Source organism: Bos taurus, chromosome 23 (genome assembly GCF_002263795.3).
Source record: "Bos taurus isolate L1 Dominette 01449 registration number 42190680 breed Hereford chromosome 23, ARS-UCD2.0, whole genome shotgun sequence".
In the NCBI taxonomy this organism is placed as follows: Eukaryota; Metazoa; Chordata; class Mammalia; order Artiodactyla; family Bovidae; genus Bos; species Bos taurus.
In genome coordinates, this window is record NC_037350.1 from 27196888 (window position 1) to 27211752 (window position 14865).

At 56.5% G+C, this 14865-nt stretch overlaps 3 protein-coding genes across 9 annotated transcripts; 2 read left to right on the forward strand and 1 right to left on the reverse strand.

The window, feature by feature from the left end:
• Positions 1–961: 961 nt before the first annotated feature.
• On the forward strand, positions 962–8776 carry PBX2 (PBX homeobox 2). 5 transcript variants are annotated; one of them, XM_015459864.3, is made up of 12 exons: positions 962–1134; positions 1342–1450; positions 1660–1859; positions 3880–3926; positions 4850–4923; positions 5146–5393; positions 5494–5684; positions 5872–6007; positions 6108–6261; positions 6650–6738; positions 6860–6946; positions 7074–8776. In XM_015459864.3, the coding sequence occupies exons 1-12, from the start codon at positions 1093–1095 to the stop codon at positions 7164–7166; spliced, it is 1470 nt and encodes a 489-aa protein (XP_015315350.1). In that variant the 5' UTR covers positions 962–1092; the 3' UTR covers positions 7167–8776. The 5 variants fall into 5 exon arrangements, with proteins under 5 accessions (XP_015315350.1, XP_015315351.1, XP_024839134.1 ...); XM_015459865.3 differs by having other exon boundaries at positions 3883–3926; XM_024983366.2 differs by lacking the exons at positions 962–1134; positions 1342–1450; positions 1660–1859 and adding an exon at positions 2147–2432.
• On the forward strand, positions 8776–12383 carry AGER (advanced glycosylation end-product specific receptor). Of its 3 annotated transcripts, none has more exons than XM_010818312.1 (11): positions 8776–9338; positions 9512–9618; positions 9751–9943; positions 10124–10188; positions 10508–10595; positions 10692–10925; positions 11017–11147; positions 11332–11473; positions 11720–11746; positions 11867–11996; positions 12119–12383. In XM_010818312.1, exons 1-11 carry the CDS (start codon positions 9287–9289, stop codon positions 12216–12218), a joined length of 1269 nt encoding a protein of 422 aa, XP_010816614.1. In that variant the 5' UTR covers positions 8776–9286; the 3' UTR covers positions 12219–12383.
• A 119-nt stretch (positions 12384–12502) lies between these two features.
• RNF5 (ring finger protein 5) lies at positions 12503–14817 on the reverse strand. The gene is given in 6 exon segments (NM_001105445.2): positions 12503–13080; positions 13174–13291; positions 13369–13423; positions 13526–13638; positions 13733–13751; positions 14655–14817. Coding segments are annotated over 6 exon segments (543 nt in total). The 5' UTR covers positions 14795–14817; the 3' UTR covers positions 12503–12982.
• Positions 14818–14865: the final 48 nt, after the last annotated feature.

The window sequence follows — 14865 nt, forward strand, 5'->3', positions numbered from 1 at the left end:
CGCAGGCATGAAGCATTTTGAAAACTAATAATAACCACCATTTATTGAGCATTCACTACAGGACAAATGCTTTATTACATTTGATCCTCATATCAACAGTATAAATGGGGGGAAAAAGAAAAACTCCTTTTTACTCTTTGAGAATCTGAGGCACGGAGATTGTATTTGCCAAGATTGCAAGGCATTAAGCGGCAGAACCTGATCTCTTCATCATATGTCATGCTGTAAGTCACTCAGCTAATGTGACAGGTTGCCATTAAGAGGTCCCAAACGTCTCTGTCTGTCCTGTTTCCCACTTTGGTGCCAGCCAGTCTGACCAGCATTGATCAAAGCCCAAGTCAGGTTGTGGTCCTCTCCCTTTTCCATTTCATGATGAGAGGAAAGCTTTCCCTTCGTGGCTTACATTTGGTGCTTATTTTGTGCCCTGAATAGACTGTAAGCACCTATAGGGCAATGGTAAGTACTCAACCCATATTTGAACACAGTGCTAGGAATGTATGTATGTTTGAGGACCTGGCATCCTTGGATCTGTCTTCCCACTGGAAACATGCTCCTCCCCATCCCAGGAAGTCAGGGAAGCTGGGAAGCAGGCAGTGGGTCCTTCTTAGAGAAGGCACCTGGGGTTGGGGGTGGGGGGGTTGGGGGGGGATTCTGAAGAGTGAAACCACTTCCTTTGTAGCTAGTTCCTGTGTTGACAGAAGTGAAGGGGAGGAGGTGGGTGGAGGGAACACAGCTGGGGTTTAGGGGGCTACTGAGGCTCTGGAGATGGGAAAGCCAAAAATCCTTTCCCATTCTGAACCCCCACCACTACTGCAGCTGGAGGAGCTTTTCCCAGTCTCTCTGCTCCCCTGGGGCAAGAGAAGTCAAGCCAGCAGTTTGGGTGGGAAAAGAGAACTGGAGGAAGTTGACAGGGATGGGCGGGGCCCGTGGGGGGGCTGACCAGGAACCCAGCTTCCTGCTCAGTACCCAGGCATCCAGCCCCCGGCTCACCCCCACCCCTTTCGGCCCCTACTCCCCTCAGGAACTCAGGGTTCCGGTCCTCCTCCCAAATCCCAGCTACCCCCTCCCCCATCGGTTTCTCCCCTCCAGGGTATGGAGGCTGAGAGACCCCAGGAAGAAGAGGATGGTGAGCAGGTGAGCTCGGCACCGGGTTGGGGAGGCTGACACTGGGGGAGAGAGAGGTGAGAGGACCTGGGGCAGAGACTGAGTAATGGTGTACTCAGGGGACTTGGATGGGTTTGGGCATACTGAGGCAGGAACAGAGACACAGAGAGGAAATGGGCTGCTGGCCTAGCCCTCTGCCCACCCCACCCCTACTTGACCGGAACGGATGTCTCTCAGCATCAGGGTCCCCATCAGGATGAGCATGGCTGGCCCCCCGCGAGCTCCAGCACTCGGCCTTGGAGGTCTGCCCCTCCGTCCCCTCCTCCTCCAGGGACTCGCCCTACAGGTACCCCCAGCCCCGCTCTGGGGAGCTCCCTAACCTGGTACCCACTTCTTTCCTGATCCTATTACCAAGGCCCACTCCATCAGGGGCTCTCTCCCCACCCCCTCCAACTCTCCATCACACCCTGGTAGCCCTGACACCCCCAACACACACACACCCACCACTCCTTTTGCCAACCTCTCTGGATCTGAGCCCATGCCTCCTCTCCCCAGCCCTGGGGCCCCGCTCGGCCTCCCTGCTCTCCCTGCAGACCGAGCTCCTTCTGGACCTGGTGGCAGAGGCCCAGTCCCGCCGCCTAGAGGAGCAGAGAGCCACCTTCCATCCCCCCAAGAACCCCCTAAGCCTAGGTCGAGCCCTGCCCCGGCCTCTTGAGGACAGAGAACAGCTCTACAGCACCATCCTCAGTCACCAGGTGAGACAATCCCCACCCCTCCCCGCAGAAGGCAAGATCCAGGCTTCTTGGTTCTGGCCCCTTTTCTCTCTTGGGTCCTACCGCTCATTCTCCCCAGGCATCTTCCCCCTCGCCAGGTCCTACTCTCCCTATCCCCACATCACTGGTGTCCTCTATGCCCCTCACACCAGCCCTGGCTCCTTTCAAGGTCTGCTCCTCTTAAAACCTCACCATCAACCTCCCCTTCCTCCACTCCTCCAGTGCCAGCGGATGGAAGCCCAGCGGTCAGAGCCTCCCCTACCCCCAGGGGGGCAGGAGCTCCTGGAGTTGCTGCTGAGAGTTCAGGGTGGGGGTCGAATGGAGGAGCAAAGGTCCCGGCCCCCCACACACACCTGCTGAGACTTGAGCCCCCCACCAGCCCTTCTGCATTCCTGGGGCTCAAAAGCTGGGCAGCCCCACTGCATGCCCTCACCCCTGCCAGGGAGGAGCACCAGAGACTGGAAGACCCAGCATAAATCTCAATATTCATCACCCTCATCCACCTTTCCTGGGAAGTGGAGCAGGTGAAAGTCTCAAAGCCTAGGAATAGCCAAGGTAGGATGGATAATAACTCCCGCCATAACCAAGTGTGTTATGAGGCTATGAGAGGATCCCAGCCTCAGTGGGACACCTCACCCTCTCTTCTGATCTCAGGGAGTGCCTGAGAGTCTCCGTCCTGAGCTGTGGGGACAACCCCAGTAGTCAAGCTACCAGGTGGGATCTCAGGGCTCTGTCCTCCATCTCCCAAAGAACAGCAAATCTCCCAAGGTTTTGACCTGGGAATTCCACCCTCCTTCCCAATAAGAAGAAAGGAAGAGAGGGCCCGGCAAAGACATAAAGACCATTCTCACATCTCCATCACCCGCACCCCCTAGCCCCAGGACTGAGGGGCCTACAGGCTGTGAAAGGACATTTAGCCCTGCCCACCCTCCCTCCCCACTGCTGTTCTGAACTGTCTGATGTTTGGTTATATGAATAAATGTGATCCCCCTCTGGACTCAAGACTGGTGTCTGGGGTGGCCGGGTGGAGGGTAGGAAGGTGAGGCCGGAGGCTGCCCGCTCTCCCGAGTCTGGCCAGAGGCCAGCTCCCCTCCCTGGCTGGTTAATTACTGGCTCATTAAGCAGCGGCTGGAGACCTCCCTAATTATCCCCCCAAGCCCCCCCTCTCCTGGTTTTAATTAAGTAGAACAGGGAGGGGAGTCATTAGGATAAGAAATATGAACTAAGCTGTCTGTGAACCCAGGCATTCCAGCGGCCAGGGTCCTCATCAGCTTGATCCCGGATTTAGAACCCGGGTAGAAGGACCCCCAGCCTCCAACACGCCCCCGCTTCAAGGCCACAGAAGTCCAGCCCCTGGGCCCTTCCCTTATTTTCCCCACGGGCTAGTCTCCGCCCTCGTCCCCTCCTCCACTCGGTCTCAGTTCCTCTGTTTCTGTGCGTCTCTCTCCGCCCCCAGCTCCTCCCTGTTCCTCCTCCCTTCTCCCCTCCTCTTCCTCCCCGGCTCCCCTCCCCCAACCTCCCTCCCTCGCTCCCCCCTCCTCCCTCCTCCCTCCTCCCTCTCTCTCTCACACACACCCCCGCTTGGGCCTCCTCTCTCTCTCCGGCTCCATTTTCTCCGCCGCCGGGGGCCGGGGTCTCCTGTGGGGGGCCCAGACGGTACCCCAGGTCTCCCTTCAGGGCCGGGGTGAACCCCCGGGAGAGCCGGGAGCCGGAGAGACGGGCGGGGGTTGGGGCGGAGGGAGCAGCGGCCCCAGCGAGTTTGGGGGGGAAGTAACCAGGCGCGGGGGAGGGGCGGAGCAGGGAGGGGGCCTCAGGGCCCCCCCCAACTATGGACGAGCGGCTGCTGGGGCCGCCCCCTCCAGGCGGGGGCCGGGGGGCCCTTGGATTGGTGGGTGGGGAGCCTGGGGGCCCTGGCGAACCTCCCGGTGGCGGAGACCCCGGTGGGGGTAGCGGGGGGGTCCCGGGAGGCCGAGGGAAGCAAGACATCGGGGACATTCTGCAGCAGATAATGACCATCACCGACCAGAGCCTGGATGAGGCCCAGGCCAAGTGAGTGCCCCCAACCCGGGACCCCACACAGACCCAGCAGAAGCCCGGTTCACAAGCTCTGAACCTTCTGGGAGCCCCCAACTCAGGACCCTCCCCAGGATACTACAGCTCTCCTCTCCTTACTCCCGGGAGCCCCAAGATAAGTGATCCCTCTCAAACCTCCCTTCACCCCCCAGTCCCTGAAACCTTAGAAAAGCGGAACCCTAGGTGGTCTTACCCCCCCACCTCTCCCTAACCACCCCACATCCTTCCATCTCCAGAGACCCCTTCTGACTCCCAGACTGAAAACCTGCTGTGCTGTCTGCTCCCCTAACTCTCCAGCCCACCCTCTTCCTAGGGCTCTCCAGACCCCTCCCCAGGGCTCCGACCATTTCTCTCCACCCAGGGCCTAGCCTCCTAGGTCCTCGGGCACCCTTCGCCCCTGCTCAGTGGAGCCCTGCTCAGTCCCAGGACCCTTCACACATCTCTATACTGAACTCCCCACTTCAGCTCAGCACCCCTCACCCCCTCGGGCACCTCAAACTCTGATCTCCTCCTCCTTCTCCTCGGCCTCCTCCTGTCTTCCTCTGAAATCTACCTAGTCACTCTTATTTCTGCAGTCATTCCCACATCCTCTTCTGTACCTTTCTAGACCGTCTCCCACAGTCCCCACCTGGCCATGGTGCCTTTAGCTCGCGGCACCTTCCCTCCTTCCAGCCAAAGCCGGGCAGCTTCACCTTGTCTCTGCATGGAAGCTGAACTCTTCCTAAGAACCCCCCAGACTTCATTCGGCCCCCAGCCTTGCTTTTTCTTGCCACAGATTGACCCACCACCTCCCTATTCCCAAGCTCCCCTCTCTTACCCTTGTGGGTGTGTCGTCCTGTGGTTGTTTTTCCCCCTTGGCAATTCCATAGCCTCTCAACTTTTCTCTCCCGTTCCCCAAGGAAACACGCCCTAAACTGCCACCGCATGAAGCCTGCTCTCTTTAGCGTCCTGTGTGAAATCAAGGAGAAAACTGGTACGTGAGTTCCCTCCTCCGATTCCTCAACTCTGGGGACAGAACCCTGGTTCCCTGTGGAACTTAGGCTAAGAGTTTGACAACTTGGGGCCCTGAGGAAAGTGTGGGTCAGGAAGATTGCTAAGGGGGGCTTGGGTGGGAACCCACACCTGGAGACTTGGGTCTCCAGGAGGGCTGAGAGCTGGGGTGTGGGGTCCCTAAGTCCACTCGCCTGCACGCTAGGCCTCAGCATTCGAAGCTCCCAAGAGGAGGAGCCTGTGGATCCACAGCTGATGCGCTTGGACAACATGCTTCTGGCAGAGGGTGTGGCTGGGCCTGAGAAAGGGGGTGGCTCAGCGGCTGCAGCGGCAGCAGCTGCAGCCTCCGGGGGCGGAGTGTCCCCTGACAACTCCATCGAACACTCGGACTATCGCAGCAAACTTGCCCAGATCCGCCACATTTACCACTCGGAGCTGGAGAAATATGAGCAGGTGAGGAGAAGAAGCCAGAGTGGGTGGAGGGAGAGGCCGTTAAGGGCGATGCCCAGGGCCAAAGGGCTCCTGCTCACCAAGCCTCGGGCCCCCACTGCAGGCGTGTAACGAGTTCACAACCCACGTCATGAACCTGCTGAGGGAGCAGAGCCGCACGCGGCCCGTGGCACCCAAGGAGATGGAGCGCATGGTGAGCATCATCCACCGGAAGTTCAGCGCCATCCAGATGCAACTCAAGCAGAGCACCTGCGAGGCCGTCATGATCCTACGTTCCCGCTTCCTGGACGCCAGGTGGGGCCCAGGGCCCCCAACCGGCCCCCAGCACTCAGCTCCTTCCCATTTTTCCCCACGCCTCAGGCCTCCATGTTGCACAGCACAACAGTCTGCTCCATGACATTGGCGCCCTGTGAAGTGAATCGACAGGATGGCCCGGCCAAGACACCAACACCCTCCTCATCACCCCCTCTTTCCTCTATAGACGGAAACGCCGTAACTTCAGCAAACAGGCCACGGAGGTTCTGAATGAGTATTTCTACTCCCACCTGAGTAACCCATACCCTAGTGAGGAGGCTAAGGAGGAGCTTGCCAAGAAGTGCGGAATCACTGTCTCTCAGGTACCGGGGAGGCGTTTGGAGGGCACACAGCTCTAACTAAGGTTTTCACAGAGGAATAGGTTCCCACCTGACCCTGCTTTCTGACCCCACCACCCCGCAGGTCTCCAACTGGTTTGGCAACAAGCGGATTCGCTATAAGAAAAACATAGGAAAGTTCCAGGAGGAGGCAAACATTTATGCCGTCAAGACCGCCGTGTCGGTCACCCAGGGAGGTCACAGCCGCACCAGCTCCCCGACACCCCCTTCCTCCGCAGGTGGATCCCACTGCCACCCTGGCTGACTGTTCTGCACGCTTCCTGCTTTTGTCCCACTTCTTGTCTAGGCAGGATCAGAGTAGAAAGAGGGGGCCTTCTGGGGTGAGAGGAACCAAGCTGGTCAGATGGGTGGGGATATCGGGGGGCTGAGGCCACTCCAGTGAAGTTATTTCTGCCTTTCTTCCAGTAAGTGGCCAGGGGAGGCTCAGAAACAGCCCGCTCCTTCTGAGTGTTGCCATGTTGTCTTGTGGATAATTTGGGTATGGTGGTACGCCTCCACCAAGCTAGTCCAGGGCACTTCCTGAAAACTGAGAGCTGTGGGGAGTCTCCCATCTGCCATCACAGGCTCTGTTACACTCTTCCCTACTTCCCCCTCTGCTCCCCCAAGGCTCTGGTGGCTCTTTCAATCTCTCAGGATCCGGTGACATGTTTCTGGGGATGCCCGGGCTCAACGGAGATTCCTACTCTGCCTCCCAGGTCAGGTGGTCCATCACGCCTTGAGTAGGGCTTTTTCAAACTCGGTTCCCCTACTTTTGGATATGAAAGTCTTCTCTTCCAAGGCCTCTCACTGTGTCGTGTCCTCCCCTGTTGCCTGCAGGTGGAATCACTCCGACACTCAATGGGGCCAGGGGGCTACGGGGATAACCTCGGGGGAGGCCAGATGTATAGCCCTCGGGAAATGAGGGTGAGTATGCCCCTGAAGCCCCTCTCCTCAGGGGATGGGGGTGGGGAGGCCTTTTCCCTCGCAGCGCTGGCCCCTGTGCTGGGTTTCTCAAAGCCCCACCCCAGCTGTCTGTCTCTTTTTTTCCCAGGCAAATGGCGGCTGGCAGGAGGCTGTGACCCCGTCCTCAGTGACATCCCCGACAGAGGGACCAGGGAGCGTTCATTCGGACACTTCCAACTGATCTTGCCCCTCAGGGCCACAGGGGTGGGGGCTCACAAGGCAACTCTTGAAGAGGACACAGGCATCCGGAGAAGACCCAAACACGGGAGAAGCACAAGACAAGAGAAGGCCAGATGGGGCCGTCCCCTCCCCGGCCAGATTCTGTCAGTGCTGGGGGTGCCGACGACATGGCAGGGAAGATGGGGTCCCCTCAGGGGAGAGTGGGGTCTGTCTACCCCTTTTTTCTTTCTTTTTTTTCTCCCCCTTTCTCTCTCTCAGAAACACACACACCCTATTTTTCAGATCTTTCCTCTCCTTTCTCATAAACACACCGACAACTGTTCTGTTTCTCTCTCTCTGTCTCTCTGTGGGCTCCCCCACTCTTACCTCCCCCACCCCACTTATCTGCTCTGGGATCTGTGGAGACGCCAGCCCTGCCCAACCAGAGATGCCAAAAATGGGGACATGACTTCTGGACAGAGGACATGGGCCACGCCCCCTGTCCCCCCCCACCTCCTGCCCCTCCAGACGGCTTTTATTACCTCATACGCAGCTCATCTTAAACCAATAGAATCGCTCGGTGGACGAGAGTGTCTGACTCAGATATCTACCTCGGAGGGAGTTTCTGCTACTTTAGGGAATTGTTGACTGGGCTTTGGGGTTGAATTTTTTTTTTTTAAGGAAAGAAAAATTATCCCGGGGTTCCATCTGTAGTTTTTTTAATTCTTATTTTGGGAGTTTTTGTTGGTGGTGGTGGTGGTTCTTAATTTTTAATTTAGTTTGGGGAAGTAGATGTTTTTATAAATAATGTGTTTTTGTTTTTTTTTTTTAAGTTGCTTTCCCATATTAGGGGTAATAGCCAAAGGGGTCATGATAAGAGAAAGGGGAACAAATAGGCCTGCCTGGCTCCAGTCCTGTCCATCGAGAAGTAACATTTAACAGGGCATCAAGCCTGCTTCCCCCACCCCACACACACACACAATCACTTAGGTGTTCTCCTTTGCTTATAAAGTCACTTAGGTGTCCTTTGTTCATGTGGGCAGCTTTCCGCTGCACTGAGCATGGAGGCAGTCGGTCTTGCTCTGTCGGCCTATCCCCCTTCTTCCTACATCCCTTGGGCAGGGCTGGACTCAGTAATTGTGAGCAAATGACACATCGAAAATCCTTTTTTTTTAAACTATTATTTAAAGATTGGAGGAGGAAGAATGGGGAGGGGGTTATTGCCAAATATGTTAAATATGGGTTGGGGTGTTTGTGTGTGTATTGCCCTCAGTTTCCCCAGATATGAGGTATCTTTTTTTCTCAGTCCAAAATCAAGAGGGTTGGGGGAGAGAGGAAAGAGGCTGCAAAGAGCCAGGTTATGAGGGAAGGTAAAATCTCCATCCCCAACCCTGGGCCCTGAACCCTACCATCTGAACCCCTCAAACATCCTCAGGCATTTATAAGACTGTCACAGTGGGGAACCCCTCCCGTCAAAGATCCAGGCAGGATTGGGGGGCAGGTTGGGAGTGTGATGGGTGGGGGTGGGAGGCATGGGCTGGGGGCAGTTCTCTCCTCACTTGTAAACTTGTAGTTTCACAGAAAAAAAAAACAACCACAGTTTTAAATAAAGAAATTTCTTTTTTTCCTGGGTTTAGTTGAGAATTCTTTTAAAAAATATGAAAAACCCCAGAAAAAAAATTTTTTTCTTTCTCAGAAAACCCTAAATAGGTGCTCCCCAATCCCCGCCCCACCCAGGTCTTCCAGTCTTTCCCTCACCACCCAGGCCCCAGGTTTCACCCCCGCCTCCTGGGAAACAGCCAGGCCTGAACCCTGTTGCCTGGCAACCTTGCTTAGTCATCCAGTAGCCTTCAGTGGACTGGTGGAATAGGTTGGGGGTCCTGAGGGGTGAGAGACCCTAGGAGATGCACTCCCCACCCCCCCCATGGATGTGACTGTGCCCAGAGGCTGGCAGTGCCCTGGGGTGGGGTGACAATTGTTTCTCCTAGTACCTGAAGGACTCTTGAATTTGAATTCCTAGCATTCCCTGTGACGAGACAGGACGGGGGAGATGGGGGCAGGGGAGAGGGTACAAGCCCCACCTAGGGTGGTGGCCACAGCAGCAAGGGGCAGACAGAGCCAGGAGCCTGGGAAGGAAGCAGGATGGCAGCAGGGGCAGTGGTCGGAGCCTGGATGCTAGTCCTCAGTCTGTGGGGTGAGCCACTCCCCTGCCACAACCCTCCCCGCAGAAGGCACCCCGCCCTGTCCCCAAATCTCCCCCCCAGCTTTGCAGGAACCTGGGTGCCGCTTTCCAGTCTCCCTCATCCTCCCTGTTCTAGTCTTGCTAGCTGCCATCTCCCTGCCCTCCATCATGGTGCTGTCTCCCAGGGACAGTCATGGGGGACCAAAACATCACAGCCCGGATCGGGAAGCCAGTGGTGCTGAACTGCAAGGGAGCCCCCAAGAAACCACCCCAGCAGCTGGAATGGAAACTGGTAAGTGGGGCTCCTGTCTCTCCACTTCTGGGGACGCCAGTGAGATTCGCGCCCCCTCCTGCCCACCTCCCTTCTTCATCAGTCCTTTCCCAAAGGGCCTGCACTGTTGAGGCCCCTCTCCTCTGCCCCCAGAACACAGGCCGGACAGAAGCTTGGAAAGTCCTGTCTCCCCAGGGAGACCCCTGGGATAGCGTGGCTCGGGTCCTCCCCAACGGCTCCCTCCTCCTGCCGGCTGTTGGGATCCAGGATGAGGGGACTTTCCGGTGCCGGGCAACGAGCCGGAGCGGAAAGGAGACCAAGTCTAACTACCGAGTCCGAGTCTATCGTAAGGGTTCCCAGGACCTCTTCACCACCCACCTCTCATCTAAGGAAAAGCCTTCGACCCCAGCCCTTGACTCCTTGGCCCTGGCCTGGGAGAACTTGACTTCAGCTGCCCCCATTCCCACACCCAGGGTGTGAGAATCTTCAAAGCTGTGGCCTCTGATAGGAATTTTCCCTCCTTCAGAGATTCCTGGGAAGCCAGAAATTGTTGATCCTGCCTCTGAACTCATGGCTGGTGTCCCCAATAAGGTAGAGGATGAAAAGGGGAGACGTGGAAAGGGGTCCTGAGGATGGGAGGGGAGTGTAGCTCTGTGTGTGTGTGTGTGTGTGTATGTATCACTCAGTTGTGTCTGACTCTTTGTGACCCCATGGACTGTAGCCCGCCAGGCTCCTCTATCCATGGGATACTCAGGGCAAGAATACTGGAGTGGCTTGCCAGTTCCTTCTCCAGGGGATCTTCCTGACCTAGGAATCAAACCCGGGTCTTCCACATTGCAGGCAGATTCTTTACCATCTGAGCAACTGGATTCTCTTATTTCCAGAGATGATGAAGTTGATTTTTCCCCAGGTGGGGACATGTGTGTCCGAGGGGGGCTACCCTGCAGGGACTCTTAACTGGCTCTTGGATGGGAAAACTCTGATTCCTGATGGCAAAGGTGAGTCCCAGCGTCTCCCCTCCCAGCTGCCTTCTTTCTGAGCCCTCTCCCACACCCACCCTGGAATGTCTCACCTTGTCTTCCCCCCCACCACAGGAGTGTCAGTGAAGGAAGAGACCAAGAGACACCCAAAGACAGGGCTTTTCACGCTCCATTCGGAGCTGATGGTGACCCCAGCTCGGGGAGGAGCTCTCCACCCCACCTTCTCCTGTAGCTTCACCCCTGGCCTTCCCCGGCGCCGAGCCCTGCACACGGCCCCCATCCAGCTCAGGGTCTGGAGTGAGCGCCGAGGTGGGGAGGGCCCCAACGTGGGTGAGCACATGTCAGAATGTATGACCCTCAGGAAGGGAAGGGTTCAGCCTGTGGCCACTGGGACCACACACAGGTAGGACTCTCAACCCCATCGCCTTCCCACCCCCAGACGCTGTGCCACTGAAGGAAGTCCAGTTGGTGGTAGAGCCAGAAGGGGGAGCAGTAGCTCCTGGTGGTACTGTGACCTTGACCTGTGAAGCCCCCGCCCAGCCCCCACCTCAAATCCACTGGATCAAGGATGTGAGTGACCTGAGAGGGGGCTGGCAGGTAGCAAGATACATAATTGGCAATTCGGAGGGCAGGGGGTTCATGGAGAGGCAGGCAAGGAGGTACAAGGGTATCTGGGGATGTGGAGGCGAGGACAGAAGTATGGGATGTGTGGACAGGGGGTTTAATAGTCTCCTATCCCTCCTTCCCCCACCAGGGCAGGCCCCTGCCCCTTCCCCCTGGCCCCATGCTGCTCCTCCCAGAGGTAGGGCCTGAGGACCAGGGAACCTACAGTTGTGTGGCCACCCATCCCAGCCATGGGCCCCAGGAGAGCCGTGCTGTCAGCGTCAGCATCATCGGTGAGACCTTCCTCTGAATCCCAGGCCAACCCTGAGGCTGGCTGAGGGACAGTGCAGGCCCCAGTTCCCCACCCTACACTAGCACTGTCCCCAAGAGCCACCCTACCCCTCCCTCAGTGCAGCCACACCCAGGCCTCCTCTGTCCGACACAACCCAAGAGAAGAGCCTGTCTCTTTAAGGGACTCACTGGGGTTCCCACTAAATACCTCGCTTCCAAACTGAAGCCTTCCCTTCTTTGTTTTCCAGAAACAGGCGAGGAGGGGACGACTGCAGGTGAGGGGGTTGGATAAAGTCAAAGAGAAGCAGACAGACCTCAACAGGACTGAGGGGGTCAACCAGAAAACAACTATGAGTGGTGGGGCCATGCCCTCAGTTATCCCCATCTCCATACAGGCTCTGTGGAAGGGCCGGGGCTGGAAACCCTAGCCCTGACCCTGGGGATCCTGGGAGGCCTGGGGACAGTCGCCCTGCTCATTGGGGTCATCGTGTGGCATCGAAGGCGGCAACGCAAAGGACAGGAGAGGTGAGTGGAGGAAGCCAGACACCTCAGACTGAGAACTTCCAGGCAGGAAGCAGAGGTGTGGGGTAAGAAATGATGGCGTGCTAGAAACCATGTGCAGAATTCTCCCCAATCCTCCTCCCCAGGAAGGTCCCGGAAAACCAGGAGGAGGAAGAGGAGGAGAGAGCGGAACTGAACCAGCCAGAGGAGCCCGAGGCGGCAGAGAGCAGCACAGGAGGGCCTTGAGGAGCCCACGGCCAGACCCGATCCATCAGCCCCTTTTCTTTTCCCACACTCTGTTCTGGCCCCAGGCCAGTTCTCCTCTGTATAATCTCCAGCCCACGTCTCCCAAACTTTCTTCCACAACCAGAGCCTCCCACAAAAAGTGATGAGTAAACACCTGCCACATTTGCTGTTGTGTGCTGTGTGATGCCCTCTCCCCCATGCTTCCCCACACCACACCAATATCTGCTCAAGCTGGGGAGCAGATGCTCCTGTCCTGAAGGAGGGACGGACAAAGGTAGGCAGAGTGAATACATCTTACCATGTTTATTGAATTTATCATAAAGGAGGTAGTGAGGGGAGGGAAGCACTTGAGAGTCAGGACCCACATTAGACACTGGGGAGAGAAAAATTAAATTAAATCAAGGGGAACATGGGAGAAGAGTCAGAGGAAGCCTTGCCCACCTTTCAACATCAAATCAAGAAATATGGTGGAAAGCAAAGGATCAGGAGAGAGGAGAGACAGACACTGTCTTTAGTCCACCCTCCTCTCCCAGAGCTGAGAGTTATGACGCTACTGAGGGAGCAGTTCAGAGCACAGGTTCTCCCAGCCTATGCACAGATGTCACTCTTCCTCCGCACATCCTTGTGGAAAGTGGCCAGGGTTGGCTTTAGCCAACAGAAATGAAGGGCCTGTGGGGGGGAGGGTCCAGGAGTAAGGAAGGGTCAGCAGGGACCCCCAATACTGATTCTCCTCTGGCTGGTGGTGGGCAGGAAGGAGACACGGCTCAAATACTGAGCAGCCAGAAAAAGAAGAAGATGGCGAGAAACAGGAAGAGGGAGTCCTGCCAGCTGGAGGCCGGGTGACCCTGTCCCAGATCCACACCTGTGGAAGAGAAGAGAGCTGTGAAAGAAGTATCCACTCATAGGCCAGGGGATTCAGAGGACTTGCTGGTAGCAGTTGAGGGCAGACGCTTACCTGTACCCCGACGGAACGGTTCATGGGTATTGAAGACGGTGGTGAAAAAGCCAAAGGGAAAAGCACCAACACCAAATGAGAAGTGAAAGCCCCCAGTATCGCCAAATGGCTGGAATCCCTAGGGAGGCGGAGAAGGTCAGTGGGGAACGAGGCAAGTCTTTGGCAAGGAAGGAATACAAATCAGACAAGACTCACCCCTCTGCTCTCCGGAGCGGGTCGCTGGCCCTGGGGGCGGGGTGGGGTTTTCAATCTGAGGAAGAGGAGAGGGACTATCAATATTCCCTCCTCTTCTACACCCCACTCCCCCGACAGAAGTGTCCACTATCCTTCAGTACCACCTCCCCTCTCTTACCTGGGATCCTGGGGCTTCTGGCTCCCTCGCCCATAGAGAGGGACAACATTTTCTCTGCTGATCCCAGCTTTGCACACTGGGCACTCTTGCCGCTCTGGCCGTGTCTCCAGCCACTGGGGGAAAAAAATGTGGTTTCCAGTACACAGAAGGGTTCTTCCAGCTCCTCAGACCTCCCCATTTCCCTCTTCATCTCCTCTGAGTACGCACCTGATGAAGACAGGGCCAACTGCAAGGGGGAAAAGAAAGGTCAAACCAGTTGAAACCAAACACAAAAGAGATACCTACCCAACCTCAGAGTCCCACCTCGCTGTTACCAGGTATTACCTGCTGTTTCTTTTCATATTTTCCACAACTCCTACCATGCCAGCCAATTTGGCCATCCTGCTTCTCTAACCTTCCAAAGCTACATCCATTCTCAACAGGCTCAATCCTCACTTCTCTCCTCTCCCCCGCCACACCCCCCACATCCCATACATATACAAATCCTCACCCCTTCCTTCTCTGCTTTTCAATTTAATTTCCAGTTTTCTTCAACCACCCCTTTCCAAGCTCCTTTCAGCCCTCGTCTCATTCTTGCCACCATAACTCCCCAAGCAAATCCCCTTTACCAGCACCTACCTTCTCCCACTACTTTTCCTATCTCCTATGCTCAATAAAGACCTTACTTCCACAATTCCTTAATCTTTGGGGGCCGCTCCTCCACAGTGCTCTTGTCCGCAGGTTTCTCATACCACCCCTTGACACAACTCATCTGAATGTGATCCCACGTTCTCTAGATCTCCCCTAACCTTGCACTCTAATCTGTTCCCAACTGTACAGCTAAGACCCCTCAATTTCCAGAGGTAAGGTGGCTCGGGTCTCACCTGCACAGACGTGCGGTGCCCACCTCCTGCGCCCCATTTCTTCTTAACACACTAGTTGGCGCCTAGTTCCTACGACTTTCCACGGGTCTCCTCTATACAGACGTGACCCTCTCACCCACACATACCCCAAAAGACGCAAGAAGCCCCACTCAGGCCTCACCTATGAAAATGTGCCCTCCGATTGCCTGTATGACTGTGGCACCCCCAGCCCAACCTCCCCAGGATAGATGTGAGCCCCACTTATTTTTGCCCCCTTAGATTCTCACCAGTACAGGTGGCCACACACACTGACCACAGCTTCCCGAGCAGTCTCCAGACAAATATTACATTCGAAGGTCGCGCCCGCCCCTCCCCGCTCGCGGTTTGGCCCTTCGGGGCCCCCGTCCTCCTCCTCCGCTGCTGCCATGGCCGGTACTCTTTCGTCCCCCGCGTACCCCTTAGTCCCCTGAAACACACATACAAACGCCCCGAGAAACG

Bases quoted from the DNA above. Each gene is read 5' to 3' on its own strand.
- AGER (XM_010818312.1), top strand. From the start codon at position 9,287: ATGGCAGCAGGGGCAGTGGTCGGAGCCTGGATGCTAGTCCTCAGTCTG. The intron at 9,944-10,123 runs GTAAGGGTTCCC...TCCCTCCTTCAG, and splicing joins CTACCGAGTCCGAGTCTATC to AGATTCCTGGGAAGCCAGAA. The intron at 11,148-11,331 runs GTGAGTGACCTG...TTCCCCCACCAG, and splicing joins AAATCCACTGGATCAAGGAT to GGCAGGCCCCTGCCCCTTCC.
- PBX2 (XM_015459864.3), top strand. From the start codon at position 1,093: ATGGAGGCTGAGAGACCCCAGGAAGAAGAGGATGGTGAGCAG. The intron at 6,008-6,107 runs GTACCGGGGAGG...ACCACCCCGCAG, and splicing joins GCGGAATCACTGTCTCTCAG to GTCTCCAACTGGTTTGGCAA. The intron at 6,262-6,649 runs GTGGATCCCACT...TGCTCCCCCAAG, and splicing joins GACACCCCCTTCCTCCGCAG to GCTCTGGTGGCTCTTTCAAT.